Consider the following 17460-nt stretch of genomic DNA (forward strand, 5'->3'; position numbering starts at 1 on the left):
TAATCATATAATTGTTCGCCCTTTCGATGATCCATGCTTTACTTGGCGGTTCGAATTCAGTTTGTTTATTGTTGGCATTTTTTTATAAAGTACCTGTTCGCACGGCAATATTTTCAAAGGCAAATTCCACTTATCGAAAGTCAACAACAACTAAACGAAAACCCTCCAAGTGCAGATCTTTTACTATTTTAATTTTAAATTTAGTGCCATTTATATTTGTCTGAATTTCATTCAGCTGCAGTTATTAATGCACAACGCCAAAACTACACGAATACAATACTATACGGAATACAAATATACAAAGGCTGTTAGGGCAAATCTGAACGAACCCAATAAAGGGAAAATGTTTGCTGTCGCTGGACAAAGTATTTTAAATTATAAGGCCTAATAACATAAACATTAAATATTTTATCGTATATATTTTAGTATATTTTTCTCGTATTATTTTATATATTTTAGTTTTACCGTTCATTGGGAGGCCTTTCAAGAATCACAAAGCCTTACAAAAATGTCGAAAAATGTAAAAAAATGTGTTCACAGACAAAGGTGTGATATATCTATAGAGCAAAAATTTAAAGTTTAAGTGAATTAGAGGAAAACTAACACCAATCATTTCCACTAGATTTTTTCGAGAGCGGAAATTTAGTACGATAAGACCATTTGGAAATTTGTGCAACAACTGCTAAATCTACCGCTCACCAAATAGAATGACTAAATTAAGATTTTCGTTGAAATTAATACAAAAGTGCACGGATAATATTTCAATATATAAAAAAACATTCAATGATCCAATCCCATTTTTAAACGCGACGAACAGTGCATGTGCATTTGCTATGCCCATTTTCACCCGCATTTAATCATACAGACAGAAGCATTTATTATGCTTAATTCAAAGATTCCAACACAAACTGTATGAAATTGAAACCTTGAATTGTCAAACCGCAACTTGAAAAAAAGCTTGAGAGTGTTGAATTAAGAAGAGATGATCAGTTCTTTATTTACTTGAAGAAAGCGTTATAATTTTGTCACTTTTACTTCCTTTAACATTTGAAAAAAATAGTCAAGATCACCCATGTTGGCAAGAGAGACTGTCTAGTTCCTGTATTAACTTATGCTCTATTATTATTTTATGATTATCTATGCCCACAAAAAATCTGCGATTAAAAATAGACTCATCTATTGGAACGTAATTAATATACACATTTTTTCGATTAGAAAAATATTACAAAAGTTTCTATTCTAAAACGTTTTTTACTTACTTTTAAAACAAAAAAGCTTAGCTGAGCTCTAAGCTTTTTCGTTTTAAAAAGTTTCTATACTTAAAAAAAAATAAAACGGTATAATAAAGGGCGATAATAAAGCAATCGGTGGAATTTGGACCGGATCTGAATTTGGTTGTGAAGTTTGCTTGCAGACATGACCAACACCTTCAGAGTGTGATCATCCAAAATAAACACATATTTTACCAATTCTTCAAGCAATGGCAGTGAGGCGTTCAACGCAGCTTAGAAATCATATGATTTCTAAGCTGCGTTGAAATAAATAAATAAATTTAATAAAATAATTTAAAAACTTAAATAAATTAATTAATATTTTGCAAATATGTTAAAGTTTTAATCACTGTTACTTTATCGTTCAGTATCTGTCGAGCGCAACTGAAATTTTACAGAAATTTATAGAAAAATAAAAACCTCGAAATCGCTCTTATACTAAAGGTACTAAATTAAAGTTTCATCAATTAAAACGATCAAATGGACACAAAGTTAACACAAAGAAATATGACCGATTTATAAAAAAATATATTTTATTCACAAATTTACATTTACAAGTGGCTAATCAGAGACTTGTCTCAGTGGCTAATAAAATTTATAGAAAGCAATATACAAAAAGTGATATAAATACATAAAGTTCAATCTAAATAAGTCGAAATAATATCGACTACTTCAATAAATTAAATCAATTTTTATTTCCATAGACAATATTGATTATTATGAATCTACATAATACTTTCAGTAACTATGTTTACAATCGTCTGCATATACAGGGTGTCTCACCAAAAACGCGATATAATCTGGTATAGTTTGCTAATAGACAAATTTAAGAGAAATTGTTTCAAATAGGTTAAATTGAGTCAACACGACGATATTGTTAATGATATTTTGTCACATGTTTATATTGCTTTGTCTCTATGACAATAAATTATTAGGACTCAACTGTACCGTTTGAGATTGTCCTAATTTGTATTCTAATAATGATGCTTCCAGAACAACCTGAACTTGGATATCTAGGAAACGAAGAAAAGATAACAAGGCACTAGTTCTCTAGAATCATCATCTAATTATAGAAGTTTAAATCTACAACTGTTCGTTACTTTGTTTCTCACCATGCGCTCCTTTTCAAGTTCATTATGTTTATACATTTTCATGGTTTTATTGATAATATATTCCTTCAATGAATAGAACACAGTTCTATTTAAAAATTAAGACTCCGCTTAAAATGTGCAAAAAGCACCCGTTCAATTTAGAAAAGAAGCACTCTGATTTCACATATTACAGAAAAACTTAAATGTAAAAAGCAACTGAAGTGTTATTACAGTCCAACAAAAATGGAAAATAATTATACAGCTTGAGGAGTTTGATTTTATTTAAATATTACTTGATACAATATATTATAGATAAGTTCTATATTGCTGAGGCGCATTCATTTTTTTTTACAAACTTCTTGTTGGGTATTTCGCCTCAAAAATTTTTGTCAGAATTTCCTCACGTCTTTTATTACAGATTGATAAATAGTGCTCCTATTTCGCAAAAAGAACGAATTATTCATCAAAAAGTAATTAAGAACCATCACCTAGAGGGTATCCTGCGACACACTTAGGCTCAAGCTGTAAGAGAAAATTCCAATTAGTAAAGAAATTAATTTGAAAAATTACTTTAACTTAAAAAAAAAACGTCAAGTTTGTAAAAAAAACAATATATTATATTAACAAAGTAAACCAGAAATGCGCTTTTGGTGAGATTCTTTGCTAAATTTGAATGATAAAAACAAATGAAAAAAATTATGAGTAGTCCTCTTGATCGTCACTGTTTGTTGACATGGCCAGAGCTTGTGCCTGTTGTGCAGCAGCTTGAAGTTGTTCCCACTGCTGCTGATCTGCATACGCCTGCTCTTGACGTGCTTTTGCAAACAGTTCCTGCTGTTGTCGAAGCAATTCTTCTTCGGGAATACCAAGATTTTCTAAGCGGGTGCTTTGTCGTCGCCGTTTAGCTGCTACAGCCTTACAATCTTTCAGTACAGCTTCAGCTTCTGCATGGTAATCTCCAAAGCCCAATTTATCTAGAGCTTCAAATACAATTGAGAACATCTAAATGGACCTTCACAGGGGTTCTAATAATAATGTATTGAGAGGTAATTCTACTAACAGTTCAAGGCTTCTGAAGCAACTGCAGGAAGCAATTAGCTAAAGTTGTTGATTTTTTTAGACCAGGCTAAAGTCAATGAGACTGACTAAAAAAAATGTTTAAGAGAGTACTTACTACAAGGGTCATTTGATAAGTTAGTGACTTTTTGAATTTCCCGCGCACTAATTTTACTTACTAACACTACTCCCGTAAACTGCCGTCTGTTAGTAGACTGCTGTGAAATTTTGAACACGTTGCGTCATTTAGTTCGTGTTTAACGTGTTATTGAAAAGAGATGACCGTCCGTCCGTGACCGATGAAGAGGCCATCATTGAAAAAACCGCATATTTTGAGGACCCCGAGAAATTATATTATTTGGAAGAGAGGGAATAAAAAATTGGAAAGACGCTGGACTAAGTGTATCAAGCTAAAAGGAGATTATGTTCATTCAAAAAGTCACTGACTTATCAAACGACCCTCGTACTTTCGATTGTAGCTGAAACTGATTAAATATTCAACTGATCAAAACTTTTGAAAGCTAATTCAAACCACATGCTTCGTCTATAATTAGAATTTTCGAATGGTGTTAAAAGTTTGAGAAAAAATGGCATACCGGTTGTACTGAAAAAAGCCAACAGTTTCTGAAGATTTGCGGTTGTTTCCTGAATTTTGAACATTATGATGAAATAAAAGTTCTATGTGCACTTGTTTAAAATGGAGGTTAACCGATAATGTATTTTTTTAACAAATCTATAAGTCAGTGATGATTGTTCGTAACTAATTATGTGATTTTATTGGCGTAATTGGAATAGGCGGTAAATATCCAGCCGCGGGCGACGGAAAGCTTGAATCATTAATAATAATCAAAAAGTTCAGTAGAAACCAACTTAAAAATAAAGAGTGTTCCGTTAAAATTTCTGGGTTTGCGAAGTGTTCCAGTATAGGAAGAATTTGGGAAACTCTCTAGTGGAACAAGGTGTTTGCTTGCGTTTTATTATGGGACACAATCGTGTCTAACTAGCATGTAATCATTTTGAATTGAAATATATATATAGGGTGATTAAAAATTGGCGTCATTCCTATGGGGGTGTTTAGGGACTCATTAACTCTGTCCCAGGTTGGGTCGTCAAACTGCGGGTTCGTGGAAGTTGTAAAGGACCTTTGAAAATGTCTGGCAAACGTGTCGCTTTATCCTTATCTGTGTAGTTTTTTTACCGTTTTCGTCGATTGTGTATTGTGATACCAATGTTTTTCTTTGTGTTGTTCTAATTCTTGACATGTTTCGAGCAATTTGTAACAATCTACCAATATTTGTACATTTTTCTTACGTTCATCTAGTTTTTTCTTAATTCGTCGCCTTGCTGAATTGAAATATTTTGCGCCTAACATTAGATTGTCTGTTTTCATGTGTTGACCTTATGCAATTATGAATTTTGAAAGTTTGTGTCAATAAATATTCATACAGTGTCGATAGTTTTTCCTACGACTAACAGAAAAGGTAGTCGCTACCGGCACACTTTAGCAACCGATGCTTTATACTAAATTAAATACTACTCACAAACTACATACCCATTAGCACATGTTCAGCATTTATGGTTTTCTTGTTGAGTTGATTACAAATTTCATTTGCCTCTGAACTAACTAAATGAATAAACTCTGTACAACAATTTAATACGAGTTCCCGGGCTTCATTTGCTATTCGCACAGATGGTACCAATTCTTTAATCATTTTGTTAATACTAGCACGGGGTAAAGTGAGCTCATCGTCCTCCGCATTAGACGGCATATCGTTAGATCTGTTGGGTATTGACATGATCATATAAATCGGAACCAAATGTTGAAAAATGCTGATTTAATTGCACTTTATTTATTCGCCTCGATTATTTTTTGTTTTGAAAAATAACTTAACCTATTTTAATAACTGACAAATGACAAATTCTTAAAACTACATGCATAGATAAAGATGAGACGAGACTGCATGCACAGATTATCAAACTATTGATTACAGGACAGTACAGTCAATGAACTGTATACAAGTACCAGAGACCAAATACCTTGGCCCATGATACAATGAATACAAGGTAGGATCTTGCTGTCGATTTACGTGACGTCAGTAGAAATCGCTTTTTTCCTGTCTGCTAAATGTGATTAAATATAGCTTATTTAGTCTTTGTCACATTTAATTATTTTTTTATAAATCCTTCTTATAATTACAAGATGCTTTGCAGCAGATTTTAGACTTGACTGGCCACACAGCACGCTAAAACGCTGAAAATCAGAGATTTTGTAAAGAATTTTTTAGGGTATTTTTCTTCCCAATAAGCCTAAATCAGGTCCCAAACGATCAAAAATGTTCAAAGCATTCGGCTATGCAATGCTGCAAACCATATCCACATATAACTTTCCATTTTTGAACTATTGCGTTTTGAATTCAGTGAAAATTTATCTAGGCTACATGCATTTTAAATGGGATCAGCTGTTCACTTTACCGAAGTGGTAACCAGCGACGTCATGTGCGCACGAAAATCGAGTTTTGGACCGATTAATATCCTACTTGTATTCATTGTATCCACGAAATATCCCCCCACAAAAAAATAGGGGGTATGTTCTGTGATTGTATCATGGTATACAGTTGATTGAGTACAGGAGATATAAATTCTTCTTCTCTCTTGTTATTGGCTCCACCAGCTAGGCTATGTTGCCAGGGATATATAAATTAAGCAAATATCGCAACAACTTTCGAAAACTCGACTAAATTCAACTAATTATAGTTGATTACTTATGCAGGCACTAAGCAAAGATGCTTAACTAGTGAATGAAGTTATATTGAATATACTAAGCAAAGGGAACAGAAAAATGGGCAACAGAATCTGCTGGACGGATTGGCATTATTTTCTTCGGATTTTCTTACACGAAAAGAGTTTTACCAATATATTAAATTTGGATGGTTTTACTTCCTTAGTGGAATTTCTTCCAATTTTCACTAACAAAATTGACAAAAGGATTTTTTAAGAAATAAAATATTTACAGCAAAGCTCAGTTTAGCTATTTGGTTGCTTATACATATATTTGCTCTTCAATCATTAAAAGCTTAATAATACTACATTAAATAAATCTGATGAAGAAATTATTCCATTTCCACCATACTGTATAAAACGTTTTTATTTTTGGAAATTAATTTAATTTATTTACACTGTACTACCTATCATAATTAAATCTAATTCTAATTAAAAACTGCTTGCTAAGACAGCCAATATGTGGCTATTGAAAGGCGCATGTAAGGTCAGATTTTAATAAAACTACGATTTATTCAAAGGGTGTTTTGCCTTTTTTCCAAAGCCCATGTTGTATCCAATAAAACTGAGCGTCTTAACTCCACAACCAGGTTCGAAATAAAGCCAAAATTGCTAACTACTTTAATAAGCTGACCAAAACACTCCGACAACTGCCTATAAAAAATCGCCAAAAAGGGTGTGGTAATTACACAAGAACCTGAACACTGTGCGCATATGGGTCTTATGAATGAACCCTTTTTCTGACCCGATTTCTCGGTTTACTGACCCACTAACGGAATTTTTAAAAAACATTTGACTCGACAGGGGTGGAGGGCTGATTCCTGACAATGGTGAATTCTAGAATGCTCCGACACCCATGTACCTGTCCCAACAATAAATTTGAATGCAAGGTTTTTGCTATAATTAATCAAATTAATCAAACGATAAATTCTGATCTACAACTTGCTGAAGTTGAGCAAGATCCAAACTCCTATAATGACTAATACCGGCACTATGAAAGCAAAGAGAAACTTTCGCAGAAATGATGTGTTGACTGAAACACTAGGTATAAATGATTAGATAATGCTAGTCATGCGAAAGCTGTTAAAAACATATAACTATTCTGTCGCTTTTAATGATGCGAGAAGAGAAACTCATTCACAAATCATGACCCGGTTTGAATGTGGATCTGCCTTTTAGGACGCCTTAGCATATCATATCAAGTTCTACCAACTCGAAATTTTAGGAAAATTGAGCAAAAGGCTAATCCGAGAGCTCGTGTGAAAATTAAGTCAAGTATTCTGTCGCTCATTGCATGGTTTGAATGTGGATCTACTATGTGGACAGTCTCTACACAGGCTGAAAGTTTCGTACAAATCGAGCAAAAGACTGAGCTGAGAACTACCATTCAATTTAGCATAAAAAATCCATGATAGGATTTGTTTATCTTTGGCTAAGAAATCTGTTTTGTTTATGTTAATCCAAACAAGTTAGAATGCAAAACGGGTCTTTGAAATTGATTCAGTATAAACTGAAATTTTCTACAACATAGTCAACAAAAAAAAACTTATTACCGAACAGCCAAGGAAAGCAATGACTAATCGAAGAGACGATCGAGCAAACGATTATATCATTATGGTAGTTCTGTAGCTCGGGACGTTCGCAATGTGAAAAAACCTCAATATCGCATGAGTTTTGTCGAAAAGCTGGCTAAATATTCAGTTTGATACGAGCAACGAATGAAATAAGTCGTCCTTTCTTCGTGTCTTGTTAGAAGATTTTGGTGCTGGCAATTAAAATAAGTGAGGCAGATTAATCATCCAGTTAATAACTATAGGATGAACGTTTTTAATTTCGAGTGCATCTTGTTTGTGTGTTCAAGTGTAGTTGTGCTTTTTGGAGATTGGATAATTGATAAAAAATGGAGGATGGGGACAGCTTGGGGAAAGGTGGTAAGAAGMATATCTACCTACGAAACCCTTAGCTTAGCTAAAATTCAATGGCTTTCTCTATTTCCTTTTCATTYCTTCGTTTACTGATTTTACATAATTGGGCTTCTTTCTGTTATAATAAAGAMTGCTATTTTTCTTTSCAGGTGGTACGATGCGGCTTTCGGTAAGTTTGGCATTACTTTGCCTCTGGTTGGYATGTAGATCACTCTTCGTCTCATATAGGCTTGTATTTTATGATATTGTTGCATGTAACATTAATTCGACTGGGTGCGACGAGGGAGTTTCTGGATTCTGGAGTGTGGTTTTTAAATTATTAAAATTAATTTMAGTTCAAACTTSATAATTTAAAGTATGAKGTTTTCTATAGGATTTTAMATGAACTCTCATAATTAAAATCATCAATTAAAATAATAGCTCAGAATCCAGACCAAAATGCCTAAAGGTAAGTGAAACTTGATTATTGCGTTGTGATGGTATAACAGATAGCACCCAGAGACTGTCTGGTCTGCTCAATTAGATTTTCCGAGACTTTTTCAAATTTAGCACTCCAAAAAATATTTTCCAAATCGTTAGTGATAGGAAATTTCAGCGGTCAGAATCCGTCTGACTATAACAGTTTTTCGCCGCCCAGAGCCCTTCAGGCGATATGTCGTTCAGATCAAGATTATAACCAGACTTGCGGCTTTTCTTCTAAATCTAAGACACTAAATGGCTTTGAGTTTTTTGAGAAGTCTGACTTTTAGGGAAATTTAGCCGTCTGGACGCGGACGGCAAATTATTTCGCAAAAGTGGATGGCAATCAGGGTTGCTATTTCCATTTTGCAATATTTATGCTGCTCGGATGTGCAGCTTATATCATTTTGTAAAAAGGCTCTGCGGAGTTTTGCGGTTCTTGCTAAATTTATGTGGCGGGCATTCAAATAGCRGCTTATTGGTAACGAAAGTGACTTTTTCTCTACTGCTAGGTAAATTTGTTGAATATTTTAATGTACTACTTACACGRWTTTTATTGCAGCCTTGAAGTATTTATTTTATTTATGTACTTATTATATGTACTTTCCCTACATTGACTATATATATGTATCTTATTTATGTACTTTCCCTACATTGATCTTTTTTTGCGAAACGTTTTTACTACGTAGTGTTCTAATATTGTTTTTTCTCGCSAATTGATATTTCTTTGCAACTTTAGAATATACATGTATTCATGTCTTACTATACCGTTTATTTCTTTTGCTAAAATTCCTACTGTTTATTCACTTACACCAAGTCACTGTTTAAAATGTCTCAATTTAACAATGAATGCTTTTAGAACATGAATAATTTAATTTTTAGGTATTATTGGCAAGTCAAGGTAAAGTTTCATTTGCGAACTAAAGTTTTCTTACCCTTGATTTTGAGTATAAATGTGACCCGGACCCTCACTAGTTACTTAGTATTTTCGTGATAGGCTTCTTTAAAGTTCGTTCTTCTTACGGAAACGGAACGTAGGATAATTTATAGCTTCATGCACTTTTTATGATTGTGTATAGTTTGTCTGTAAATGATAAGCAAAAAAGTGGTTATTTTACAGGAAAAATTAATGTCTCAAATTCATATAGAAGTTCATTCAGTTTACCGAAATCTCAAAAATTACGAAGCTTCAGCGTTTTGAATTTGGGTTCTTAATGATTACCTTTGCTTGTTCACGGATTATTTTCAAATCTGGCATCTTTCCTGATGCACATATTGCTCAGTGTGAATGAGCGAACACATGAATGAATAATATACACATTTGTTAACTGTGGTTCTTATGCCGTCTTAGATTGTAGTTTTTGTAGCTTCCTTAAAATATCTTAAATTATTAGAGAAAATTGTAAAAATTATCTTTCTTAATAAGTTATTATTGATTCTCGTAATAAAAGAAATAGGTCTACTAATATACTACAGTTAATGATTTTTTTTTGGCTAAATGGCATTTATTTAATCACCTGCATTAAAACATTTTCAAAATGTGTCCTTTGTTTTACAAAGCAATAAAAATAAAATCTCCACTAAAAATATTTAATGTGTACTGATTTTTAATGTTCCTACCTACTCATCTTTATTCTGTATTTTTCAACTGTGTGCAATGTTCCACACTGTACAATATTTATTTCCCAAATGTTATCGATCAGGAAAAACACTTGGTACCGCACCAGGCTTTAATCGTTTGTGTGTACTTTCATCTAGAATCTGATAATAATCGGTTTGAAGAAAGTGGTCTCCACAAAGCCTACTCGACTTTGAGGGATACCAGTTTTCTCTACCAACAGCCTCAATCCAATGCTTAAGAACCTCGGGCCGACTGAAGGGAAACCTATAAATAATAATCATTTTGCACACCCCACAAAACTGCAAAGACGTTTCGACAAGAAATTTTCTTCAAAATGGGTAATAACTTTGTTTACCTATGAAAGGAAATTGGTTTAAATGGATTTTGCGTAGCGCTACAACCAAAGGCAACGCAACTAATAACCATTATTTGAAGCCTGATTTCTAAATAGATTTGAATTGAATGCCATGAATGCCCTCACCAGAGACAAGTATCTACCCTCACAACTAAGCCCTTTGTGTCCTAACCTTAAAACAAAAACAGGATTACATCACAGGTCACAAAGCAGGGTGGCCAACCACTCAAACGCGGATTACCGTACAAGCCATTTGAAAATACCGTATTTGAACCGTAGTACCGTCCTTAGATTCATTTCATTCATTCATGAGGCCATGGCCCAGTGACCAAAAAAAGTGTACAATACCGTACAATTGGCTTACGGTAACGTGTTAGGGCCCTACACCGTACAATCGACCAAATTACCGTACGAATGGCCACTCTGTCACAGAGGTTACTCTGTTATCTGTGGACAGGATATGTGAAAAACATGGTGAAGTTAGTCACTAAACCAACAAAATTAAGTTTAAATTTGGCGATGGCTGGGCAATCGTGACGTAATTCGAGTAAAAGATACTAAATATTAAGCAGGGTGTGTAACTTTTACTCAAAATCGTACCAAAGATTTGTTAACGTACAATTATTTTTTAGGATTGTGATGTAGCTCTTGAAAATGTTTATACAAGTTTTTTTTTCTTCAATTCTTTATATAATAATTGATTTTTTTAACTTCTTTATTACATAATACCTAAAAAAAATGGAATTCAATAAAACAAGGAAAAAATATTTTAGTTTTATTTATTGTGTCTTTTAACTAGCTTCACATTTTTATGTTTTAAATGTTTCTTGTCAGGTTTGTTTGATTTTAAGCTTCCAATTTTCTTCTTTTTGGAAACGGTCTTCAATTTTTTGCCCAATTTAACACTCGTCTTCTTAGGTACATCCTCCCAAGATATTTTACTTGGCTCCTCTTGATCTTCAATTTTTTTGTTAAATTGACGTTGACCATTTACACCTTTTGCCTTAAAACCGTTTAGTGATGCTTTCTTCTTTGCCTTTTCCACTTTTGTGCTTTTCGTTTCTCCTACAGTTTCATCGAGACTGATTTCATGGGCCTCTTCAATTTCTGAAAAGTATATTTTCGTTAAAGTTACGACAATGCGATATTTTATGCCGATAAATTTAYTGATTGATTTTTCTACCTTTCCATCGTAAATTTTATAGTGTCGTGAAAATTGTTGAATTTATCTAGGGTATAGAATTTATCTAGTACATATATTGAATTTTATCTTTGGGTAAACACATTAAGCAATCGTCCACATAGCGTTTAAAGAAAGTCGGTTTATAAGTTAGACTTGTTATTATGTTTTTTTCTAAGCTTTCCGTGACAAGGTTTGCAAGTGTTGCTGATATGGTCGAACCCATTGCTACACCGTATATTGGTGAATAATATTTTTCTTCAAACTTGAAATATGCAGATTTTAGGCATAGCTCTATCGCTTCAATAAATTATTTTCTGGAATTGTTGAATGTTGTCCCATTTCCTTCCATTTGTTTTTTATACACTCTATTGTATATTCAATTGGGATATTGGCATATAATGATGTTACATCAAGCGMTACTAAACAGTGATTTTTTGGGTTTTAATAAATTCAAGAGTCCATAATATATTCTGACTGTCCTAAGACGTTYSTTAAAATTGTGGATAGGAACTTTCATAAGTTGTACGTTGGTGTACCTATATTGTTGACGATTGGTCGTAATGGTATGTTGTTTTTATGAAGTTKATGTAGTTATGTTTAAACCRAAAATKTATTATTTTACTTAGTTTTGTTTGTATATTATTGGCTAAATCTTTTTTTCCTATTTATATGTATTGATGGTCATTTGGTAAGGCTAACATTTTTGTTTGGTATTCGTTTTTAAGCATAATTGCTGTTTTATTACATTTATCTGCTGTTAGGGTACATATATTTGTATTTTTATTTAGGAATTGTTTTGCTTCACATATCAGTCTGTCTATTCTAGTTTCAAATCCACTTTTTTGTCGTTTTTTTATTTTTTAAATTTGTTAGTGTGTTACATAATTAACGTTTGCTATGATGTTATCAACTGGTTTATAATGATATTTATATAAGGAAAACCTTGGTCCAAGTGAACAAATATAGATTATCGGATTTGGTATGCTCATTGTTGACAAATTCTTGATTCAACTCTTGTCCGCCACGTATTCACCTATCCAATTCTAAAGATTGCTTTGTTATAAGTATCTCAATTTTGTTTATTTGTTTTGCCTTGATTTTGTTGAAATAAAGTTCGTATTGATGGTTTTGTTGTTCAAAAATGGTTTTAAATCGTTTTGCAGCACTATATTTGAAACTTGCATATAAAAAACATTTAGTACTTTCAAATAATTTTCATTATTCTGCTTATCCTTAGCTTAGCTCTCCCAAAATTATATACTTATACAAAGCTCGATATGCCTATAGAAGAGAGAGAACTCGCTAGTTCCGATCAATTAAAACACCGCATATATGGATTATCAAAAAAAATGGATTAAAGAATTGTTATTATGCTCCGTCTAATAACGTTTATTTTTTAAATGTAAATGTTTACCTTCTTCAACTTCCTCTGCAATATCAGAAGTGTCACTCGTAGGAATAACATTTGAGAACTTCTTTAGCTTGGCTACGAAAAATCCATCCATATTGTGCTCATGTGGATAGAATCTCCTCGTTAAATTTAACGTTGGATGAAGCCTGAAATAGATAAAAGAAGTAATGACAACCCGTGCGCCGCATGAAAAGAAATCAGTTATACCTTAAATGCCGATATTTAGTGAATCCTTCAGTGCCGAATCCAAGTCCGGTATCTACTAGTTTAACGTTTCTCTTCTTCAAAGCGAAATCTATGACCCATTCGTTTTCTTCCAATAAAACTGAGCAAGTTGAGTAGACAATGTACCCTAAAATAAAAATATGGACAACAATATGTAGAGTATTCTCAAGTTATAATATTGCTAAACTCTTCTGGGGGCAACATAAAAAACAGCTTACCTCCTGTAGGTGATTTTGCATTGACGGAATCAATAGCAGCTAACAACAACTGCCTTTGTAGGTTGTAACACCTCTGGATATCAATTTCGTTTTTACTCGTCTTGACACTATTGTCTTTGGCCACAACTCCGGTTCCTAAATATTAAAGACATGTTTTAAATAGAATAAATTAGCATAAATAAGAAATTTATCCTCAGCTTAAACCAATAAAATATCTAGAATTCCGATGAATGATTTGAAGGAGGGCATAATTAACAGAAAAATGTACAAAAATAAAAGTAAAACTTGTAACGCATTTTACACCAAAGTTCTACAAACTTTGAGAAGCTGGCAATTTGCCTTCCGATTAAAATTATTGCAATTTCTATAAATGCAAACGTTGTTCCTTTATTGAAACTCGGTTCATAATTAAATTCATGTCGATCTGATATATTTTGCATTAAATTTCAAGTCAATAAAAGTTTTATTATTTTAGGTCAAAAGTTAGTCTTGGCAAAAAATACTTTTAATTCAGTTCATTACGCTCTCAGACATTCATGTAATTTTGCGTTATTCGAAGCTACCATGTACATAAATTAAACTCACCGGTACAAGGAGCATCTAACAGCACTCTATCAAAGAATACTTTCATTAACTTGGGTATATTTCTGCCATCCATGCAAGTGATTACACTGTTGACAACGCCTAACCGGTGAAAATTGCCCACTATTGCCTTAGTACGATCTCTAAAATTAAATAAAAAATAGAAAAAAGCTCTTGAATGGAATTTCATACTGTACATGTTCAACAAATGATCAAACAGTGGCTTTATTCATGGACATAGTCGTATTATAAAGTAAAGAAAAGTATAAAAATGTGTTATGCGATAATTTATTAAGTACATATAAGTAATAGAACGAATTGAGTTTTAAGTTTGCAATTTTATTTTCAGTTCTTTAAATCATTTCTTTGTAGTTAATAACAATATAAATCAAATGAATGTTAGTTTTTTAGTTTATTACAGACTTCGAAGGTACTGAAATGATTAAGCTCAGTTTTACATATATTTTGGTTTGATTTGATTTTTTGATCCTAAACAGAAAATTTTACACCAAAAAAATAATTTTGGTTTTTATGAATGCAGGATAAATCTTTTCCAGGGTGCTGAAAAAAAGTGTGAAAACTCAGACTATGTTTATTCTGTTGAACATTAGAAATATATGTATATCGCTTGAGATAACCACAAACCAAATAAAAGCAATTCATCATCAAAAAATAAACATTAATGTTCAAAAAAATTACGAACATGTAATAGTGCCCAAAAACTAGAGTTTTTGTAAAGGTTGTTGTTGATTGTTATTCAAGTTTGAATAATACCATTGGCTTCAAGATCTTTACTTATAATTGAATCACTTCATATATAAATTCCCGTTTGCTATTTTCCCGATTTCTTATAGCATTAATCTACTCTAATATCTGAGTTACAAAAGTTCTCCCAAAAAAGTAGTTGATAACTGGCAATTAAAACTTATCCACTACATACTATATTTGTAATTCTTATAACTGATGACTTACTTGTTGGAATCGTTTGCGAATAGCACACCTGTATTCTTCATCAGAGCTGCGATATGCGAAGCTTTACCACCTGGTGCAGATGACATGTCAAGGATTCGCTCATTTTCTTGCGGAGCTAAAGCCATGACTGGCAAGAAACTCGAGGCTCCTTGAATAATATAGTGACCGCCCAAATATTCAGGAGTAGCGCCCACGGGAACTTGAGATGAGTAAACCACCAAGCCGACCTAAAAAAATTAATATCAATGGAATATTATCCAGTGGTTACTGATAAATTGAAACACAAAGGAAGTTTTAAAAATCCACCACAAACCTTGCTCCATTTCCCAATTGGATCTAAATTAACACCCCTATTAATTAACGCCTGAGCCAGATCTCTGCGCCGCGTTTTCAAACTGTTGGTTCGAATGGTCAAAGGACGCTGTACTTCGCTGGCTTCAAGATACTCCAAAAGCTCAGACAGCGGGAACAATTGCATCAACTTTTCCATCAGAAAATCATTGTAGCTGTAATAAGTGCACAGATCTTCCTTTAGGAGATCGATGTATTCACTACGGGAATGTTCAGCATCACGAAGCTTACTGAATTCGGATAAAACAGCGATTATTTCCCGGATTCTTTGCTGAACATCCTGAAAACGAAATTGTATCCAAAATAATAAAACATATATGGCCCAACGAATAATCATCGTACCTGCAGAGATTTGACCTCTTCCTCTGATTCTTTAGTAGGAAATTTAAAGGATTCTTGATTGGCTATATTTAACTGCATTTCTGCTTCTGCTTCCTTTTCCTCAAGAGCTTGTTTCTTCTTGAGTTTAATGTTTTCCTTTTCAATTGGAAGTAGGTCATCTTCATCAGAGTAAGAATCGTCACTGTGGTTTTCTTCTGAATCTGACAAGTCATTTAAATTGTCTACTTTCACGTTATCGTCCTCTGAAGCCATCTGTAAATTCGAGTTAAAGCACTGCTATTCTTAAAATTTTATATAATATCGTTATGAATATGTTTTCCAAACTAAAAATTATTAACTACTATACACCACACAGATGTAGCAATGCGTAATACAGTTGTACTTAGTCTTGTGATTTAACTGACTACTGTATTTACCTCTTCATCTTCACTAAAGTCTTCTTCGCTAGAATCTTGTTGCGGAGGTGGAGGAATCTTTTCATCGCTTTCTTTCTTTTTGTTTTTTCTATTTTCTTGACGCTTTTTCAAGAGTTCAACTTTCTTTTCTTCACGTTTCTTGACCCTTTTTTTCTGCCTGGAGCTGAGTTGCTTCAGAGAGTCTTCAGGAGCTAAAGCAAAGAAAATACTTGAATGATAACTATAATTGGTTATCTATTTTTAATAGGTATCAATTGGGCTCTAAAGTCAGTTAATTTTATTAAACTGAAACTAATTTTATTAAATAAATATGGCTATAAAAATGATTAAAGGTCTGGAATGTTTAAAAAAATAGGGTGAAGAGATCGTTAAGTATAAACGGTGTCTCAAATGCAGTTAAATGGTCCGTGCAACATTCCTTAAACTATTCGAAAATAGTGACTTTTCTTTGGTTTAGTTTTTTTCTGTTCAACCGCTCATCAATATTTGATGAGTGATTAACTTTCGATCTTGCTGGATCAGAAAATTACTATAGGTGTGTCAGAAACTTATCAAATAACTTCAGGTTAAGACTGTGTAGACAGGTAATATATTCGGAGAATTGAAAAGCGTTGAGTAAGGTTTCCTGACATCAGTATATTGCAATTTCTCACAAGCGCTTTTATTATGAGCTACTCAATTTCATGTTGTTAATAATAATGTATTATGAGTAATTGTCTTTAGTGCAGTCTCAACGTTGCCTCTGCATGCGTGTTAAATTTACCTTTTAAACTCTTTGGAAGAACTGGATCCTTCTGCTTCTTCGCCTTCTTGCCAGGGCCTTTTTTCACTATCTCACCCTCGTTAAATTTTGCCTTTCTACCCATTTTATTTATTCTTTAGTACACGTGTTTGCGTCACACTCGGTACGCTGGTTGTTTTAATTTTGATCGGTAGTAGTTGAGGTTATGCGTTATCCGCGCTTCATTTGATCTTCCACTCCACAGATCACAGAGGTTACTTTATTTTCTGTGTTCCAGACCAGATTTGAAACTCTTTGAAGTGGAAAGTGAGAGCAAAACTTTGAAGTGCAGTTTTAAATTAAAAAAATTATTGCATTATATTGCAATATATATTTAATAACTGTCGTGGAATATTGCTATAAATTAAAGTAATATACATTTAAATAAATTGTTTTATGTTTGTTTGGTTGCCAATCAACAAT

The 17460-nt window shown here is 33.0% G+C and overlaps 2 protein-coding genes and 1 long non-coding RNA gene across 3 annotated transcripts; all 3 read right to left on the reverse strand.

The window, feature by feature from the left end:
* Positions 1-1786: 1786 nt before the first annotated feature.
* Positions 1787-5387, reverse strand: LOC109540329 (protein Dr1). Its single transcript, XM_019908677.2, has 2 exons — positions 4971-5387; positions 1787-3342 (listed from the first exon to the last, which is right to left on the reverse strand). The coding sequence occupies exons 1-2, from the start codon at positions 5218-5220 to the stop codon at positions 3059-3061; spliced, it is 534 nt and encodes a 177-aa protein (XP_019764236.1). The 5' UTR covers positions 5221-5387; the 3' UTR covers positions 1787-3058.
* Positions 5388-10060: 4673 nt separating this feature from the next.
* LOC125503825 lies at positions 10061-11003 on the reverse strand. Its single transcript, XR_007281085.1, has 2 exons — positions 10557-11003; positions 10061-10465 (listed from the first exon to the last, which is right to left on the reverse strand). It is a non-coding gene; the product is annotated as an uncharacterized LOC125503825 (long non-coding RNA).
* Positions 11004-11318: 315 nt separating this feature from the next.
* Positions 11319-17214, reverse strand: LOC109540343 (probable 28S rRNA (cytosine-C(5))-methyltransferase). Its single transcript, XM_019908692.2, has 10 exons — positions 17020-17214; positions 16257-16447; positions 15841-16092; positions 15461-15778; positions 15148-15374; positions 14179-14318; positions 13594-13728; positions 13358-13502; positions 13154-13296; positions 11319-11663 (listed from the first exon to the last, which is right to left on the reverse strand). Exons 1-10 carry the CDS (start codon positions 17120-17122, stop codon positions 11332-11334), a joined length of 1986 nt encoding a protein of 661 aa, XP_019764251.1. The 5' UTR covers positions 17123-17214; the 3' UTR covers positions 11319-11331.
* Between the last annotated feature and the right edge of the window lie 246 nt (positions 17215-17460).

This window comes from Dendroctonus ponderosae, unplaced genomic scaffold (genome assembly GCF_020466585.1).
Source record: "Dendroctonus ponderosae isolate FM_Combo_2020 unplaced genomic scaffold, Dpon_F_20191213v2 Dpon_F_20191213_3, whole genome shotgun sequence".
NCBI lineage: Eukaryota > Metazoa > Arthropoda > Insecta > Coleoptera > Curculionidae > Dendroctonus > Dendroctonus ponderosae.

What these genes read in the sequence shown, in the direction of transcription:
- LOC109540329 (XM_019908677.2), bottom strand. Translation starts at nt 5,220, where the DNA reads ATGATCATGTCAATACCCAACAGATCTAACGATATGCCGTCTAATGCG. An exon ending in TGCTGAACATGTGCTAATGG is followed by an intron (nt 3,343 to 4,970) that starts GTATGTAGTTTG and finishes TTGTATTTGAAG; the next exon opens with CTCTAGATAAATTGGGCTTT.
- LOC109540343 (XM_019908692.2), bottom strand. Translation starts at nt 17,122, where the DNA reads ATGGGTAGAAAGGCAAAATTTAACGAGGGTGAGATAGTGAAAAAAGGC. An exon ending in TTCGCAAACGATTCCAACAA is followed by an intron (nt 14,319 to 15,147) that starts GTAAGTCATCAG and finishes ATTTAATTTTAG; the next exon opens with AGATCGTACTAAGGCAATAG. An exon ending in ACTAAATATCGGCATTTAAG is followed by an intron (nt 13,297 to 13,357) that starts GTATAACTGATT and finishes TATCTATTTCAG; the next exon opens with GCTTCATCCAACGTTAAATT.